The 15,917-nt window shown below is 37.9% G+C and overlaps 1 protein-coding gene across 2 annotated transcripts in view; it reads right to left on the reverse strand.

Moving 5' to 3' along the window:
- LOC114524242 (transmembrane prolyl 4-hydroxylase-like) overlaps positions 1-13,963 on the reverse strand; it is a 37,034-nt gene extending 23,071 nt beyond the window's left edge. For both annotated transcript variants that reach the window (XM_028545385.1, XM_028545386.1), the window contains exons 1-4: positions 13,687-13,963; positions 12,709-12,790; positions 11,172-11,347; positions 9,784-9,842 (exon numbers count right to left, since the gene is read on the reverse strand). In XM_028545385.1, coding sequence (XP_028401186.1) covers positions 9,784-9,842; positions 11,172-11,347; positions 12,709-12,790; positions 13,687-13,911 — 542 coding nt within the window. In that variant the 5' untranslated portion in view covers positions 13,912-13,963. The remainder of the gene's footprint in view (positions 1-9,783; positions 9,843-11,171; positions 11,348-12,708; positions 12,791-13,686) is intronic.
- Positions 13,964-15,917: the final 1,954 nt, after the last annotated feature.

A 15,917-nucleotide genomic window follows, 5' to 3' on the forward strand; every position in this document is an offset into this window, starting at 1 on the left:
TTTACCACTCACAAGGGACTAAAGAGATACAAACGTCTAAATTTTGGCACTTCATCAGCTGCCGAAATTTTTCCAACATACCATTCAACAAGCTCTAGATGGTATCCATGGAGCTCTGAATATCAGTGACGACATCATCGTCTTTGGGAAGACTACAGCAGAACACGACAAAGCGCTGAAGGAAACTTTCCAACGTTTGAGCGAAAAGGGACTAACTCTTAACCCTGAGAAATGTGTTTTTGATAAGGAAAACCTTGATTTCTTTGGGTACACATTCAGTTCAGCAGGTATGTCACCTGATCCCAAGAAAGTTCAGGCAATACAAGATGCCACTCCACGGCCGAATTGCGTAGTTTTTTCGGTACTGTCAATTATGTCTCGCGTTTCATCTACGATTTTTCCACTCTTACAGCCCCCCTTCGCGCTCTCACTCGCAATGACACTAGCTGAAATCCAAGACGCCACGTTAAATGACCCAACGCTACAGAAGCTCGCAGAGCTTATTCATTCACTACAATGGCACTCAGTTCTGAACACCAATGGCCCATCACTTCCCGATGCTGAAAATGTTGACATTAAAGATCTCAAAGCTTTCTACAAAGTTCGCCACGAGTTGACCGTTACTGGTAACAATGACACTATCCTTAGAGGTTCTCGCATCGTGATGCCTGCCAATCTACGTCACAGAGCCCTTCAACTGGCCCATGAAGGGCACCAAGGATTAATAAAAACTAAACAGCTACTTCGCGAAAAAATATGGTTCCCTCGCATTGACAAACAAGCAAAATTAATGATCAAACACTGCCTGCCCTGTCAAGCTGCAACTCCTGAAAACAAAGTGGAACCACTTAAAATGTCACCTCTACCATCTGGTCCTTGGTAAAATATTGCTGCTGATTTTTATGGACCTCTTCCCACTGGACAAACACTTCTGGTCGTGATAGATGAATATTCACGCTTTGTTGAAGTTGAAATCGTGTCCTCGACTTCCGCTACGGCTGTTATACCTAAACTTGATAAAATTTTCGCCACCCATGGCATTCCAGAGTTATTAAAGACGGATAATGGTCCACCTTTTACGAGCCATTCCTTCAAAGTTACAAGATTACACCCTTATGGCCGAAGGCAAACGCAGAGGCAGAGCGCTTCATGCGCACTCTTGGGAAAGCTATCCGTACTGCACGAACTGAGCAAAAAAATTGGCAGAAAGAGCTTCATAAATTTTTGCGAAACTATCGCTCCACCCCTCACTCCACCACAGGAAAATCACCAGCAGAATTATTAATGGGACGCCGGATCAAAACCAAACTTCCCGAAATACCCACTTTGCATTCCACTCGTCCTACCATTTCCAGTACTGATGCTGCTGCTAAAGACAAGATGAAACTTGACGCAGACAGAAGAAGCCACCCTAAAACACGCAAATTCTCCGTTGGGGATCTAGTCCTACCTCGACAACAGAAAACGAACAAGTTTTCCACACCATTTCAACCGGAGCCATTTCGAATTACCGAAGTCAAAGGCGCAATGATCACTGCCACATCGAAAGATCGGTCTATAACTCGCATGTATCTCATTTTAAACTTGTGCCTTCAGACTTTGAAATGGCAACTTCTACTGCGTCAAAAGAAAGAGAAAGAGAAAAGGGGGAAAAAGACAACAAAGAATTGCCTCTGGGTCAGGAAGATATCAGTGAGCAAAATCGTCGATATTCAGTAAGAAGTACCAGAAACACAAAACCGAACTATTCATCAGACATTTTGGTTAATTAGTAAATATGTTCACATTATCTGTTGAGTTCAAAATTCGTCAGGAGCAAAATGGATTTAAAATCATCGAACGTTTTGGATAATTATTAAGTACGTTTGCGTGAACTGGTAAAAGGCAAATTCGTTCAAGGATAGGAGCGATGTAATGTTGAGTTAATAAGTAACTAGGTAATTAGAATAAGGCGGGAAGCGGAGAACAATAGAGACAAGCATGTGAATAACGTAAGACAATAGAGAAGATTTTAGTATTAAAGATACATCTTTACAGTGATAATCAATCTGATTTTATATAAATTGGTTAATCGTTCGTCTTGTATGTAAATAATTATCTCAAAAGGTTGATTAACATTTATTAGTAGTGGTCAACGGGTACATATCGAACGTAGTATTTAATTTTGAACGGTAATAGTCGATTTTATGCATTTTTCGTATAATTTTCTATAAATTCGAGTGCCTCAAAGGCGTTTTTAAAGTAATATTCGTTGCTGAGAACGCAAGAAGTGCCATAAGCGGGCTTCAAATTTCAAAAACTTCCCCTGGACCCCCCTATATTGCGGTTGAATCACAGGCACGGTCGGATATCGGCCTGGATCCGCCGTTACAACAATCAATTTGATTGAGCACGAACGCTATACAAAAGTTGGTCCCAGAACACCCCCCCCCATTATTTTTGTTAATGTACGCCCCTAAAGGGCACTCGAGGAACCTTTACGATACAAATTATCAACTGTAACACGGCGCTTCTCTCGCAATCGCATTGGAACGCAAGACGTGAGAAGATGTTTAGGATTGAGGCGGGGGTCGCAAATATTTGAAATTTGATTGTTTAGACCTCGAAAGTGAGCATTTTAGAACGCAGGTACGTGTGTTACTACTACCTATATAATTATCATGAAATACAGAGAGTGCTCAATACCATAGAGGTGGAGAAAAATTCATATATAAGCATTGCTTACCAAAATCGCATGACGAAATTATGCCGCTTAAGAGTATAGTTTTGGTCGAAATGTGAGTTGGTCGCGTTCAAACAATGCATGCATTCCTAAGATTTTTTCGTATGAAGTGATCAGACGGAGACATTCTTTGGAGGTGGCCTGAAAACATGGTCTATGTTCAGTCATAAATAGATTTCGAGTCAAGCTGGTTTAAACATATTTTCGCTCATCCAGGCCGTGTCATGGCGAGTCTCCGTGACAACAGTGGATGCGCGTGCGTGCGCCATGGCGGTTGGCCGTGGATTTTTACGCTCGCACAATTTAGTGAATATTTCGTGTATTTATTTGATTCTTGGAGGTGTAACAATTAGTGACAATGCGCGAAAGCATGCTGAAAGCAATTCGGCAATTATTTTCATCTCCAAAGAACTCGCCAGAAACCACAGTATAACGGAAAGTTACGTAAGTCAACGGTCAAACGGAAATCATTATCAATCTCTACTAAACTATTTATTGGAATGAGAATCTTCTTAAACTTTTCTCTCGCTGCTATATTGATACGCTTGTCTGGTGATGTTGAAACTAATCCTGGACCTATCAATTTTGAAGTTAAAGAATGTCGTACAAGGGGACTCAAGGTATGCCATTTAAATGTGAGAAGTTTGCTTCCAAAAATTGACAGTCTGCGTCTATTTATCAATAAAAACCCGTTTGATGTAATTGCTGTTTCGGAGTCATGGCTTAAACCTTCAACAACGAACGCAGAAATAGACATTCCCAATTATTCTATAACTCGAAATGATCGTATAGACAAAACTGGCGGAGGAACGGCATTTTATGTTCGCAATGGACTGCCTTTTCGCTCGCGCGGAGATATGCAAAGCAGAGTCATTGAGACCTGTTGGATTGAAATCATACGTCCTAAAACAAAGTCGCTGTTTGTTTGTTTAGTCTATATAGACCACCTGATTTTAACATTGAGAATTTCATTGAAAAACTCAACAACGACTTGACTCAAATTCAAGATAATGCTGAAGTTATCCTATTGGGCGATTTCAATGTCGACTACCAACTTAGATCAACAGCCAAATCACGACTACAAACACTTGCGCGCGCGTTTTCACTTGATCAGCTCATCACGTCGGCAACTAGAACACAGTTTAATGATATACAGTTATGGAACTCGCGGCGGAACCCTTTGATGTTGCTGTCCCCCTGCCTACGCCATTCCACGCGCCACGCAAATTGCTCTGGCAAGTGTATTTTGACTCTAAAGTAAGGGAAAAAGGTGTTCGAAAGACGAAAAATGTTAATATTTTAAAGCTGGCTCTATCGATCTTCATTTTTGCGCCTAAATTTTAAAAACAAACGGTAAATGGTTGTGTTTTTGTAAAAAATATATGCGTTAGGTTAAAGAGGTAAGAAATACAAGCAGGAATGATTTTCTTTATAAATATCAAGCTGATTGCCAACATCGTCGCCGATTATAAATTAGGCAGTTATTTTTCCATCCAGAAAACATCTGAGCTGATCTTAAAACAAGCATGATTGATGTGTTATTTCTACAATTCAAACACACGAAAAAATTTCTTTGAAAATAATTTATTTTGCCATAAAACTAGCAAAAACTACATGTTTTTTATTCGAATCTTGAACTTGAATTCAAAGGATTTACAATAAACAAATACAACTTTCACCTATATAATTATACAATACTTTTTACATGAGTATAAATCCAACTTCACACACAAATGGTAAATGCTAACAGATATTAATTTCAGTTCATACATGATTGTAATATTCATGAAGGACATGCAAATCAATTTCCAATATAATCTAAAATAATTATGCAATTCTGTGTGGTTTCTATGAGAAGATTGAAAGCTATTTTCCAATTTTTGGATGTGAATATTTAATGAAAAATATAAATATTTTGTGCTCTGAAACTATAATATGATGATGAATGTGTCCAAACCTTCCCTTTTACATGGAGTTTTAATGTTGTAGAATTAACCTTGCATGGATAGATTTAAGAACAAGGCTTTTTGTTCAGATAATTTACATGAATGAATTTAGACCAAGCCTAAATAATTTGAAAAAGGGTAATATAAAAGCTTACCTATATATGAATAACATAAATTTCTTATACTGATATGCAAGCTATAATTCTAGAACCATTGTCTAACCTTGCTGCTGCTGCTGCTAGATAATTCAGTTCTAGAATTTCCATTGGTACCAGCCCAAAGAGGGTCCGAAGAGTCCAAAGTAAAATAATAATACGCATAGGAGACAACATAGGGTTCACAAATATCAGTAAACTGCGTATACGTTGTAAAGCATTTTTTAATAGCCATCTAACTTGCTATCTTGAACTGTTGAACAGTAGAACTCAATGTCTTGATATGTCATTTGCTCAAAGTTAACTTTGAGAGATTGTTTTGCCATCTAGAAAAAAATATGACTGTATGTTGGCGAAATATAGTCATATAGACCTACATTTATTACATGAAATACCAAACCTTCAATTTTTACCTGGCAGTTTTTCTGGCAAGCTTCGTGTGAAAATCGCACTCCTCGTAGTTGTATTTCCCGTTTTTTTTCGTTTTAATTCGTATTATCGCAGTCATTTTTATTCCAAAAGGAGCAATGTCGGATGGATAAATAAAATTTGTCAAAAAAACGAAGAGCAAAAGACCCATGGCTTTAAAATTGCATTTTTTCTGCTAAAAAATCGAATTTTCCTTATTAAAAAGTGTAAAAACACTTGCCAGAGCTTAGCGCATGCGCATTAAAAACAGGGGGACAAGATTTGCCGCGAGTTCCACCTCTGTGTAGTACTCTGTGACTAGAATCCAGTAAATCAACGATAGATCTTATTTTCGCGAACAATGTTCATCGCGTGGTAGCAAGCGGAGTATATTCTGTAGATCTCAGTGATCATTCCTTGATTTTTTGCGTAATTAAAGCTGGTATTGCTAAATCGGGTGGAAGTTTCCGCGATGTTAACTACCGTTGCTACAAGAATTATAATTATAATATAACATTTATAGTACGCGCGTGCTGATTGGTCGAGAAGCGTGTTTCTATAACTGTATAGAAACACGGGAATTTTCCCGCCGAACTTGACAAGCGAAGCGATGTAATGAGAATTTGTAATTGAATCGAATTATAATATTTGTACAAAATCTTTTTATCGAGTTATATTATAAAAGAAATAGAAAACGTTTTTCCTGTGTTTCTATACAGTTATAGAAACACTTGTGGGAGTTTGGGAGAACTCGAAATAACGTGGAAAAACTCGCCCTACGGGCTCGTTTTCCCACTGATTATTTCTCGTTCTCCCAAACTCCCACGCGTGTTTCTATAACTGTATAGAAACACGGAAAATGTTTTCTATTTCTTAATCAACACAATTTCAATTACGATCTCAAGAATGTTGACTGGTCCTTCACAGATTCCGTATCTGATATTAATGATACTATTAACACTTGGTGCAATGAATTTTCAAAAATTGCAGACAAGCATGCTCCTATAAAACCAGGCGAGTTAAATGCATGAGTAAATCCCCTTGGATCACACCTGAACTTACTGAGCTAACGCGCGAACGAGACTATCATCAAAAACTAGCACATAAAACTAATTTGGGATATCACTGGCAACATTTCCGTGAACTAAGAATTCATGTTAATAACCAAATCAAGCTCGCTAAATCTAAGTACTTCCAAGATTCCGTGAATGCGAATAAAGATAAGCCCTCCGACCTTTGGAAAACACTAAATGAACTAACATCTCGCAAGAAATCAGGAACAAGCCCGTCGTGATAATCTCTGAAAACAAACCCGTCACTAATCAAAAATCTATAGCAACGATTTTAAACGAGTATTTCACGACCATTGGGACAAAATTAGCAGATAAAATAAAGAGTACATTCCAATCCAAACAGCCTCCACCACCCGCTGATCTGCCCTTCAGTTTTGATTTTCAAGAAGTAGACGAATCATTTGTCTTCCGTGAACTTTCGTCGCTGAGAACCAACAAAGCAACCGGTCTCGATCACATCAGTGCTAAGCTGTTAAAAGATTCAGCTTCCACCATTGCTTCCAGTTTAACGAAGATTTTTAATGCCTCGCTTCTTTCACAAACATTCCCAGATATTTGGAAAAGAGGAAAAATTATTCCTCTCTTCAAATCCAACGACCCAACAGCACCTACCAACTATAGACCTATCACTATTTTACCCATCTTAAGCAAAATTATGCAACGCATTGTTCACAGACAAGTCTACAAGTATTTACGTGAACACAAACTTAATACCTCTGAGCAGTTTGGTTTTCGCCCATATTTGTCTACAAATGTTGCTTTAACGCGGGTCACGGAGGAAATTCTACTCAATATGGACAACAAATTAATTACCGGTGCGGTTTTCATTGATTTACGTAAAGCCTTCGACACAGTGGATCATACCCTTCTAACTGCGAAATTAATGAACATTGGATTTTCCGCACCCGTTACAAAGTGGTTTACATCTTATTTATCATCACGATCAGCCGTTACATCCATCAACAACGTTGCGTCAACTCCTAAACCAGTCACCGTAGGCGTGCCTCAGGGAAGTATCCTAGGACCTCTTCTCTTTCTTATATACATCAATGACTTGCCCCGATGTTTGAAACACTGCAAATCAATTCTGTATGCTGATGATACTTTAATTTACTACACTGCGAGGACAGAAATTGAAATACAAGATAAAATTAACATGGATCTGATTTCACTGTCACAATGGCGTAATAACAACCTTCTAACATTGAACTACGAGAAAACTAAATTTATGATCTTCGCCAACAAAAGACAATCATCCTTGGTTTCCACCGTAGACATCAACATTCAAAATAAGAAAGTATTGCAGACAACATCGTTTAATTATCTTGGTGTTACTCTAAGCAGCGATTTAACTTGGTATGATCATATTGACAATTTGACTACCAAAATTAACCAAAGACTCGGGGTATTGCGAAGGATAAAGGAATATTTAGATTTGAACACACGTTGTGTACTATACACATCGCTAGTGTTTCCATTATTCGACTACGGTGACGTGATCTGGGGTGACAAGAACAATGCTGTATTGATAAACTCGCTGCAAGTGCTGGAGAACAAGGCTGCCAAGATAATCTTAAACAAACATCCGCGATATTCTTCAACCAACGCGTTACAAGAACTTCAATGGTCAACGCTGGCGACAAGAAGACATAACCACCGATGCACGTTTATCTACAAATGCATGCACGGCTTAATTGACTTTGATTTCGACTTAGCGAAGAAGGAAGATATACATAGTCACTGCACAAGACGACGCAGAGATCTACACATTCCACAAGCAAGGACGAACAAAGGAAAACAACGACCAACTTATCAAGCCTCAATAGATTTTAATAACCTGGAACATGAACTAAAAAACAGTATTTCATTACCTAACTTTAAGAACCTATTGAAAAGACGTTGATCGAATATACCATTTGGCATTTGGCTATAGAATTTCCTTCTTCATTCCTTTCCATTATACCATTTTCTACTCAATACTTTTCTTCCACATCATAATCCAATTCCCTCATTGTATTGCATCATATAGTATTATATTGTATTGCGTTGTTACAGTATTGTATTGTTTGGCATAGTATGGGATGGTATCGTTCAGTATTGTATTGTATTGTGTTGTATATATCACGAAATCATGTAACATATAGATGCAAGACCCCACTGAAAAACACTTCGGTGACGTGAGTATCCTGGTTAAAGATGAAGTTAATAATTAATAATAATAATAACAGTGCGCAGCAGTTTTGGATTTTTAGCGCATGTGCGAGAAAGTAATGGGAGAATTAAAAATTCATTAACATTTGCAGGAAATAGTTGTTTATGATGGCCGCTCGTAGTGTACGAAATCATACGATGGTGTACAGGAAACACAAGGACAAAATCAACAGATCAGGCGCTGGTAATGGCATATATTAGCTAAATTTTGAGAAAGGCGACTTAATTTTGGGTACATAACTGTCCATCTCAATTGATCTCAGGTATCTACGGTGAGCACATAATGTCAGGTCCCAGATAGGTATACCTCTGAGGCACAGCTTACTGTAGTTCCAGGTAAATTTCAGTCTCTAGTGTAAACACGGCTGGTCTAAATATCCCAATGTAACAACAAAACAAACAAGCGATGTGATTTAACATAAAGAAATGCTTTGTTTATGATTTTGAATTAACTGATATATCAGCTGCATATCTGTTCAAATGTCGCTTCATAATGGCGTGTCGAGGAATGTAAGTAATCTTCAAACAATTGGTCACTGAATTGTTATGAGCCAAAAATTCTGATACCCGACTTGAAAAATTAAAAAGAATTCGGCTGTTTCTTCTGTTATTCGTGATTTTTCTTAATTCAACTTAATTTGTAGACACATACCCTATCATACATATACAGTACTATACTATTAATAATGGTAATTGCACTAAGTAGAGTGCAATTTGGTGTGAAATCAAACGCGTGATTACAAAATCGCACAACCGCAAAGCGGGAGTGCGATTTGTAATCACACGTACAAGTTTGATTTCACACCAAAATTGCACGAAACGAAGTACAATTTTCACTTTATTATATGTATTTTGAAATCAAACAAAAAAGTAAACAAATTCAAAATGATTTATTGGCTGAAAGAACCGAAGCCGGTGTAAAATGTGAGTAATTTTCATCTATTTGTGTCATTTTTCCGTGTAATTTGATTGCATAGTTACACTGAAATACTAAATCTGATTGGTTATTGTGGTGCAGAGCTTCAATCTTATTGGCTTATAAAAGATGTGATTAATGCTAAAAAAATAGTGCGATTTGGGAATTAATCACACTATTTTTGACCAATCAGATTGCAAGAAACACCATTGATTTGAAAATGAATATAATAAAGACTCAAATTTGGTCAACTTTTAAATCCAATCGCACACGAAGGGGAACCAAATTCTTTCCTTATTCACCATATAAATGTATGAGAAATCATATTCCAGGGACACAAAAATCTACTTACATGTCATAAATATCCTTGTCGTTCACAAATATGCCTGCTTTTCCGTATACATATGATACCTAAAATATGTAGAATATGTATGAAACCCCTGTTTACTGCAAGATATGAATAAATTAACCTGTATTATATAAAAGACCACATATCAAATCTTTATTAAATATTTTGAACATTTGAGAAAAAGCAAGTCACTGGCGTACGATATACCTATTAAAGGGAGATTTAACGCGAGGACGTGCACGTGGAAGAGGATGGGAAAATGGCGAATGAATGATTGGTGATGCGTCTATATATGGCGAGTTATCCTATTTTTCACGAATTCACAGCCGGGGAAATGATTTGGAACATGCAGCGGTTTTTACAATTTTTTTCAAAAACGTAGGTTATTGGCACTATGTGATACAGAAAAAGGCGCGAAACTGTTCAAATAAAGCTACAGTTATATATATTGTTACGCAACACTTAATTGTGTTATAATTATCACTATAGTAATGATAATAAGTAAAAATAGAAAAGTTAAAATCATAAATAGGATTAGGAATGTAATATCGTTTAGCACAACATGGGGCAAGTGATTAATCCTTGCTGCAACACGCATGAGTAGACATAATTTTTGACCACTCGTAAGCGTTAATTACTTGAGATTTCCTTTCATGCATGACATTCCGTGGTAGGTGATAAAACTTTAAATGTTATTTATCTAGACAAAAACTGTCATTTTTATGGATAACTAATCTCGTGCATTTGGCTTGCAATGTTGAGATAACCAGGATAACCTAATACAATAGGTTGAATCTACTTAAGCTTAAGCTTACCAGTATGATGAATGATCTTGTGTCAATCATTCAAATATATTTCGCGCGGTCGAGCATTCTAAGCATTAATCTGGATTTCGATAAATTTATTAGTGAAGTTAGTTTAGTTTGTAGTTACGATTCACACAGTTACTGTTTGAATATTTTACTATATAAGTATACTATACATTTTGTAGACTTTGTAAGTTGTGAACATTTTTAAATATTGACCGAAAAGCAGAAGACCAACTCGACCAGTCTGATAACGCCTTAAAAACAACAAAATACGAGAGCTGGATCAAGCTTCTAACGCCATTAACCCACACTTGAAACCTACAACGTTGATTGGTTAGTTGTGGATCACCCCACTTTGCAGAGGAAGTGTGCAAGACTCCCTCAACTTCCATTATAAAAGGGCGTGCACAACAAATTGCAGACTTAATTAATTTTTACTTCCAAATGTATGTTCGTATATAGTTTCAGTCAACGTGTTTCTGCCGTTGTGCGTGTTCCTGACTCCTGATTTTTGTTCTCCTGGCGTTTCGTTCCGCCGGTGCGTGTTTCACTGTTCTTCGTTTTATATAAATAGCAACTTACCTCATAAGCATCAATAAAATCATCACCATTTAAATTCCACATCTTAAAAGTCTCGTGCATCTCATCCTTGAACATCTTTTCAATATTTTTAAACGGTAGAATTTTTTTCATTCCTTTTGTCTTTGCCAAATCAATGACAAGTTCACATTCGTCTTTCGTGAAGAAATCTTTAATTTCTAAAAATATAAAAACGTTATCACTAAACAAATTTGACATTTCATGTTGAAAGTGCTACCTACTAATTCCTATTCCACGGACGTTTCCCACCTTTTTCTGTTGACACTTTGAAAATGGAAATGATAAGCCAGTGTTTCAGATAACCTACTCAACGAGTTCGAGTGGGAACGAGCTTGTGGAATTCAGGCGTTATAGTCTATACCTACAGCAAATCATGGAGAGTGAAGACTGTTTTTCTACTACAGAATTGTGTCTCCAGGTGAAACAATATGATAAACATACTGGTTCCCGGATATAATGATAAAAAACTTAAACAAAAGTTTTTTAAAAATATGCATGCTGGGTAGTTTACTCTCAAATCCTGAACCAATCCAAACCTGAAAATGATTAAATCATGTATGCAGATAAGTGAAGTTGCTGGTGATGTTTTGCTTTAAAATAACGTGTCTTGGTGTCATGGGAAAGTGTAAGGATTTGACAGCAACGGAGAAGCAAGACGTTCTAAAAAGTCTTAAAGAATTATGAAGCATGTCTTGACTTAGTATTTGATAAAGCATGTTTTTCGAATATCAAATTTGAGAAAAGATGCAGAATTTTTCGGCACCAAATCCAGAAAGAATGAAATTAATAAAAGGCGCTATAGATAGATGGCGGCTGGAATCATGATTTGGGCCATTTGGGCCATTTAAAGTGGATGATAGGGTGAAGCCGACCCGTGAAACGTATTGCAAGTTCATAACAAGTCGATCGTCTAAGGCTGAATATGTAAATATGAATGACAATGCTCCGTCGCATGCCCCAAATGCCACTACTCAAATTTTGGCCAAGAGAGGAATATCATTCAGCAATGCAGTGGCCTCCAACGAGCCGAACCTTAATCCTTTAGAGAATTCGAACCCCTGGGCGATCATCAAAAAGAAAATGGTAGTAAGTAATTAAATAGTAAGTCATAAGTTTGGGATGCCATCGTTACGCTGGAGGGTGACTCCTTTTTCAGGCATGATATAATCTAGGTCTGTGGATATGATTCCGGTAAACAGGTCTTTTTTTCAGTACAGTTTGATTACTATACTTACGCTTGTAGTCAAAAAGCTCACTCAGGCTCATTGAGTGTCAATCAATGGAAAGATTTAAGATCTAGCTCTTATTTGAGTGGAAATGCCGTCATGGAACTGTTATAAAGAGATTGAGATCCTCCACTCAATGAGTTTGAGTGTGAGTGAGTTTTTAGAATACAGGTGTTATATAATCTTATTGTGTTTTTTGGTAGATTAAAATTCTACAAATTAATTGTTCTATTAATTCTCCTAACACTACACGCATTATCTTGTAAAAGTGCGTTTTCAATAATATTGCTTACCAAAGATTGGAGGATTTTGACTTAACGTTTTAACGATATTTTCTTTTCCTTCGAATAAATGTATTGTTTCTTGCATACCAACCTGGTGATGACGAAAGTTCATTGTTAGATCAGAATTATCTATGCTTTTTTAATTTGAATGGAGATTCAAACTGAATGCAACAAAAATGCTTTACTAAATTGATCGAAATTTGTTCGCTGCATACTTATGAATAGAGGAATTGCTCATCGTTTCCCGTTGCTTTGTGCAAAAATAAACAAAAACTGGCAGAGAAGTCGGAGCCACCCGCATAGCGTCAATTAGCCAAAAATTAATTCTATCGCTTAATTCTATCCCGGGCGACACATACCATAATAAGATCACTTCGTTTTCCGAAGGGTCATGCGACAAAGATGGTATATAAACAGTCTAAATTCCCCGTAACGCTAACAACTAGTAAAAAATTCAAGCATTTTTGGACTAAATTTTTTACGCTTTAATCAGACCGTCCGCGGTATATCTTTGTTTTGTCCCTTCACCGGGTTGGAAGGTAACCCCCGTCGTATCCAATACTGCCAGCTAAACAAAGTTTTTTTTTAATCTCAAAAATCCATAGACATGCAAGCATATCTATATGGAGAAATCATTCGCGGTCATTTGTGTTCACTCGTGTTTACCTTTAGCGAGATAATAAAAGGTTATCGAAATAACTGTTTTAATCAACGCAAGTCTATACTATTCCTTAAAACATCATGTGATAAACATATCGGACGGCTTCAATAGTCTTTTTCCCATCTCTCAATAATATTTGGTTGTATAGCTAGTGATCTGCAAAGTTGTCTGTCCTCGAGAAAGATCATCCAGTTACACGCATGTCTTTGATTCATTGTTAGCATTCAAGCTATGAATTTGTTGCTACGAACGCTTAAAAGATCTCATATACCTAGAAATGTTCTACCACCATACGAAAACGGTTAAAAATATATCAATCGGCTAACCTTTTCTTTTTGCTTTCGGGTCAAGGACATTTGAAAGGTGTTTGTCATAACTTCTCGTAGACATGATAATTCACCAGATGGGCAGACATTCCCGTAGATCTGTTTGTAAAAGTCCTTTGTACTCAACGGCTGGATATGATCCGCACAAGATAACATTGTACTGTGTAGTATGGATACTAAAACCCAAAACCTGATATCGGGAATGTCTAAAAATTGTTTTGACATAGCGGAGGATTTTGAACCACAGGGCTTTATTTGTTATATAGCTATAGGCAAGAAGAGTTGAAGCAAAACAGGTATCTACCAGTGCCACATTGTCATTGTGTGAAGATGCGGCTGGTATTGAACCTCGGATTATAATATTTAGTTCAAATTTTTTAATCTAAATACGTAAAATATGAATGTTCGCGTGGAACTTTCACTTATAGAGTTTAGCTTGGCCTTATTGACAGAGTGCTACATTGCCCCATTGTATAATGCTGCCACTACTAAATAGACATAGCGTACGAACTCAGCCGCGCTTTTCTACCTCGCAGAAATTTCTTGCAACAAAAAACTAAATGCTAAACATGAATCTGGTCGGTTGAATAAAATGGATTGAAACCTTGGGCCAGTAGTACGAAGGTTGGATAGCGCTATCCACCGCGGATAGTGATTTTTTAGCCGTTTTTAACGATTTGATATGGAATCATCTAATTATACTTCGAGATACTCGACTTCAGTTTAACAATGCATTGTAACTATAACATAAAGTTCTGGTACTTGACCATATCACCGCTGGCCTACGTTCCCTCCACGTCTTTCTGCTTCACTCCTACAAGATGGCAGAACAAGAAAATCTCGCAACGATCTCTGATATGAATCCAGATCCATCCAACTGTAAAGAACAAGAAGAAGGTACGCAAATGAGTTCTAAGGATCTCGCTCAGGCTATCGTGGCCGATCGAGCCTTTATTTCGTCCATCACGGCAGCTATTTTGGAATATATGGCGCCGCAAATGAAACACATGAACACAGTAGCTCGCTATAAAACTGTTGGGTTTTCTGCCCAAACAACCATCAAAGAGCCCGGAGTATGTGATGATCAAACGGTTAATGCACAAGAATCCAACCCCGTAGTGTCAATTGATCTAACGGGTGTGCAAATGCAAAATATAGCAAGTCCTGTAGTGTCTGATGACCTGACAGGCCGTACAAACAAGCGAAATTCAGAGACGGTGAATAATGTAGAAGATCCTACGCCCGTATCAAAGCGTGCACGTTTCGACGCTTCAAATGAGAGTAGTTTAATTGATATTGACCTGGAACCAACAGAGGGCGATATTATGTCCCCAAATTCTCGTTGGGAAGCTAGCGAGGAACTTTTCGCATTCCTTGAGACAATTACTTCAAGGCATCAACATTCCAGACTAGCCCATCAAAAAGATGCAGGATCACATTTTGGATGTGTTTGGTCCTTTGTCGACATTATTTGAGAATGTATTGTGAATGCTGGGGTCAACTAGGAATGGCAATACTGTAGCTTTGGACCAAGAAAGTGTCCTAAACTTCCTCACCAGTGTAAAGTATGCAATGCTCCTTACTCGCGATGCTTCTGCTGATCAACCCACTGATGTCATCATTGGCTCATAAGCATTTCACAAACACGGAACGCCAACTCTTTGGTTCCAGTTTTGAGCAACGCCTTAAAACTCGCTCAGAGACGGCGGAGACCATCGGTAAGGCATCAAGAGTCGGGAAACCATTTTTTCGGGGGGGGGAGGCTCCAGAGGGCTTACAAGACCTCGTGGAGGCCGCCAAGGGTTTCAATTTCGTCCCTTCCAATCAAACAAACCTCATTCCTTCTAATCAAGAGGAAGGATGCCGTTCAGGGGCAATGGAATCCGCAGTCGGGGGCAAAGCACAAGATTCCAGAAGTCCCAAAGACAGGACGCTTAAAACATTTTGGGTACTTCAAACTGTCCAGGGCCACCACATAGAACTTATCTCTTTCCCCGTTCAACAAGTTTTTCCAAGAAGGCCACAACTATCCCCCAGACCAAGAGAGAGTGTTAGATCAGGAGATAGGGGACCTGTTAACGAAGGAGGCAATTCACCCAGTTGTAGGCCCATCTCAATTAGACCAGGGCTTTATAAGTTCAATGTTTGTAGTTTCGAAGAAGGACGGGGGAAATCGTCCAATTATAAATTTGAAACCACTAAACCAGTTTCTCGTTTACGAGGATTTCAAG

Source organism: Dendronephthya gigantea, unplaced genomic scaffold (assembly GCF_004324835.1).
Source record: "Dendronephthya gigantea isolate DGI-Jeju-01 unplaced genomic scaffold, DenGig_1.0 000030F, whole genome shotgun sequence".
Classification (NCBI taxonomy): Eukaryota; Metazoa; Cnidaria; class Anthozoa; order Malacalcyonacea; family Nephtheidae; genus Dendronephthya; species Dendronephthya gigantea.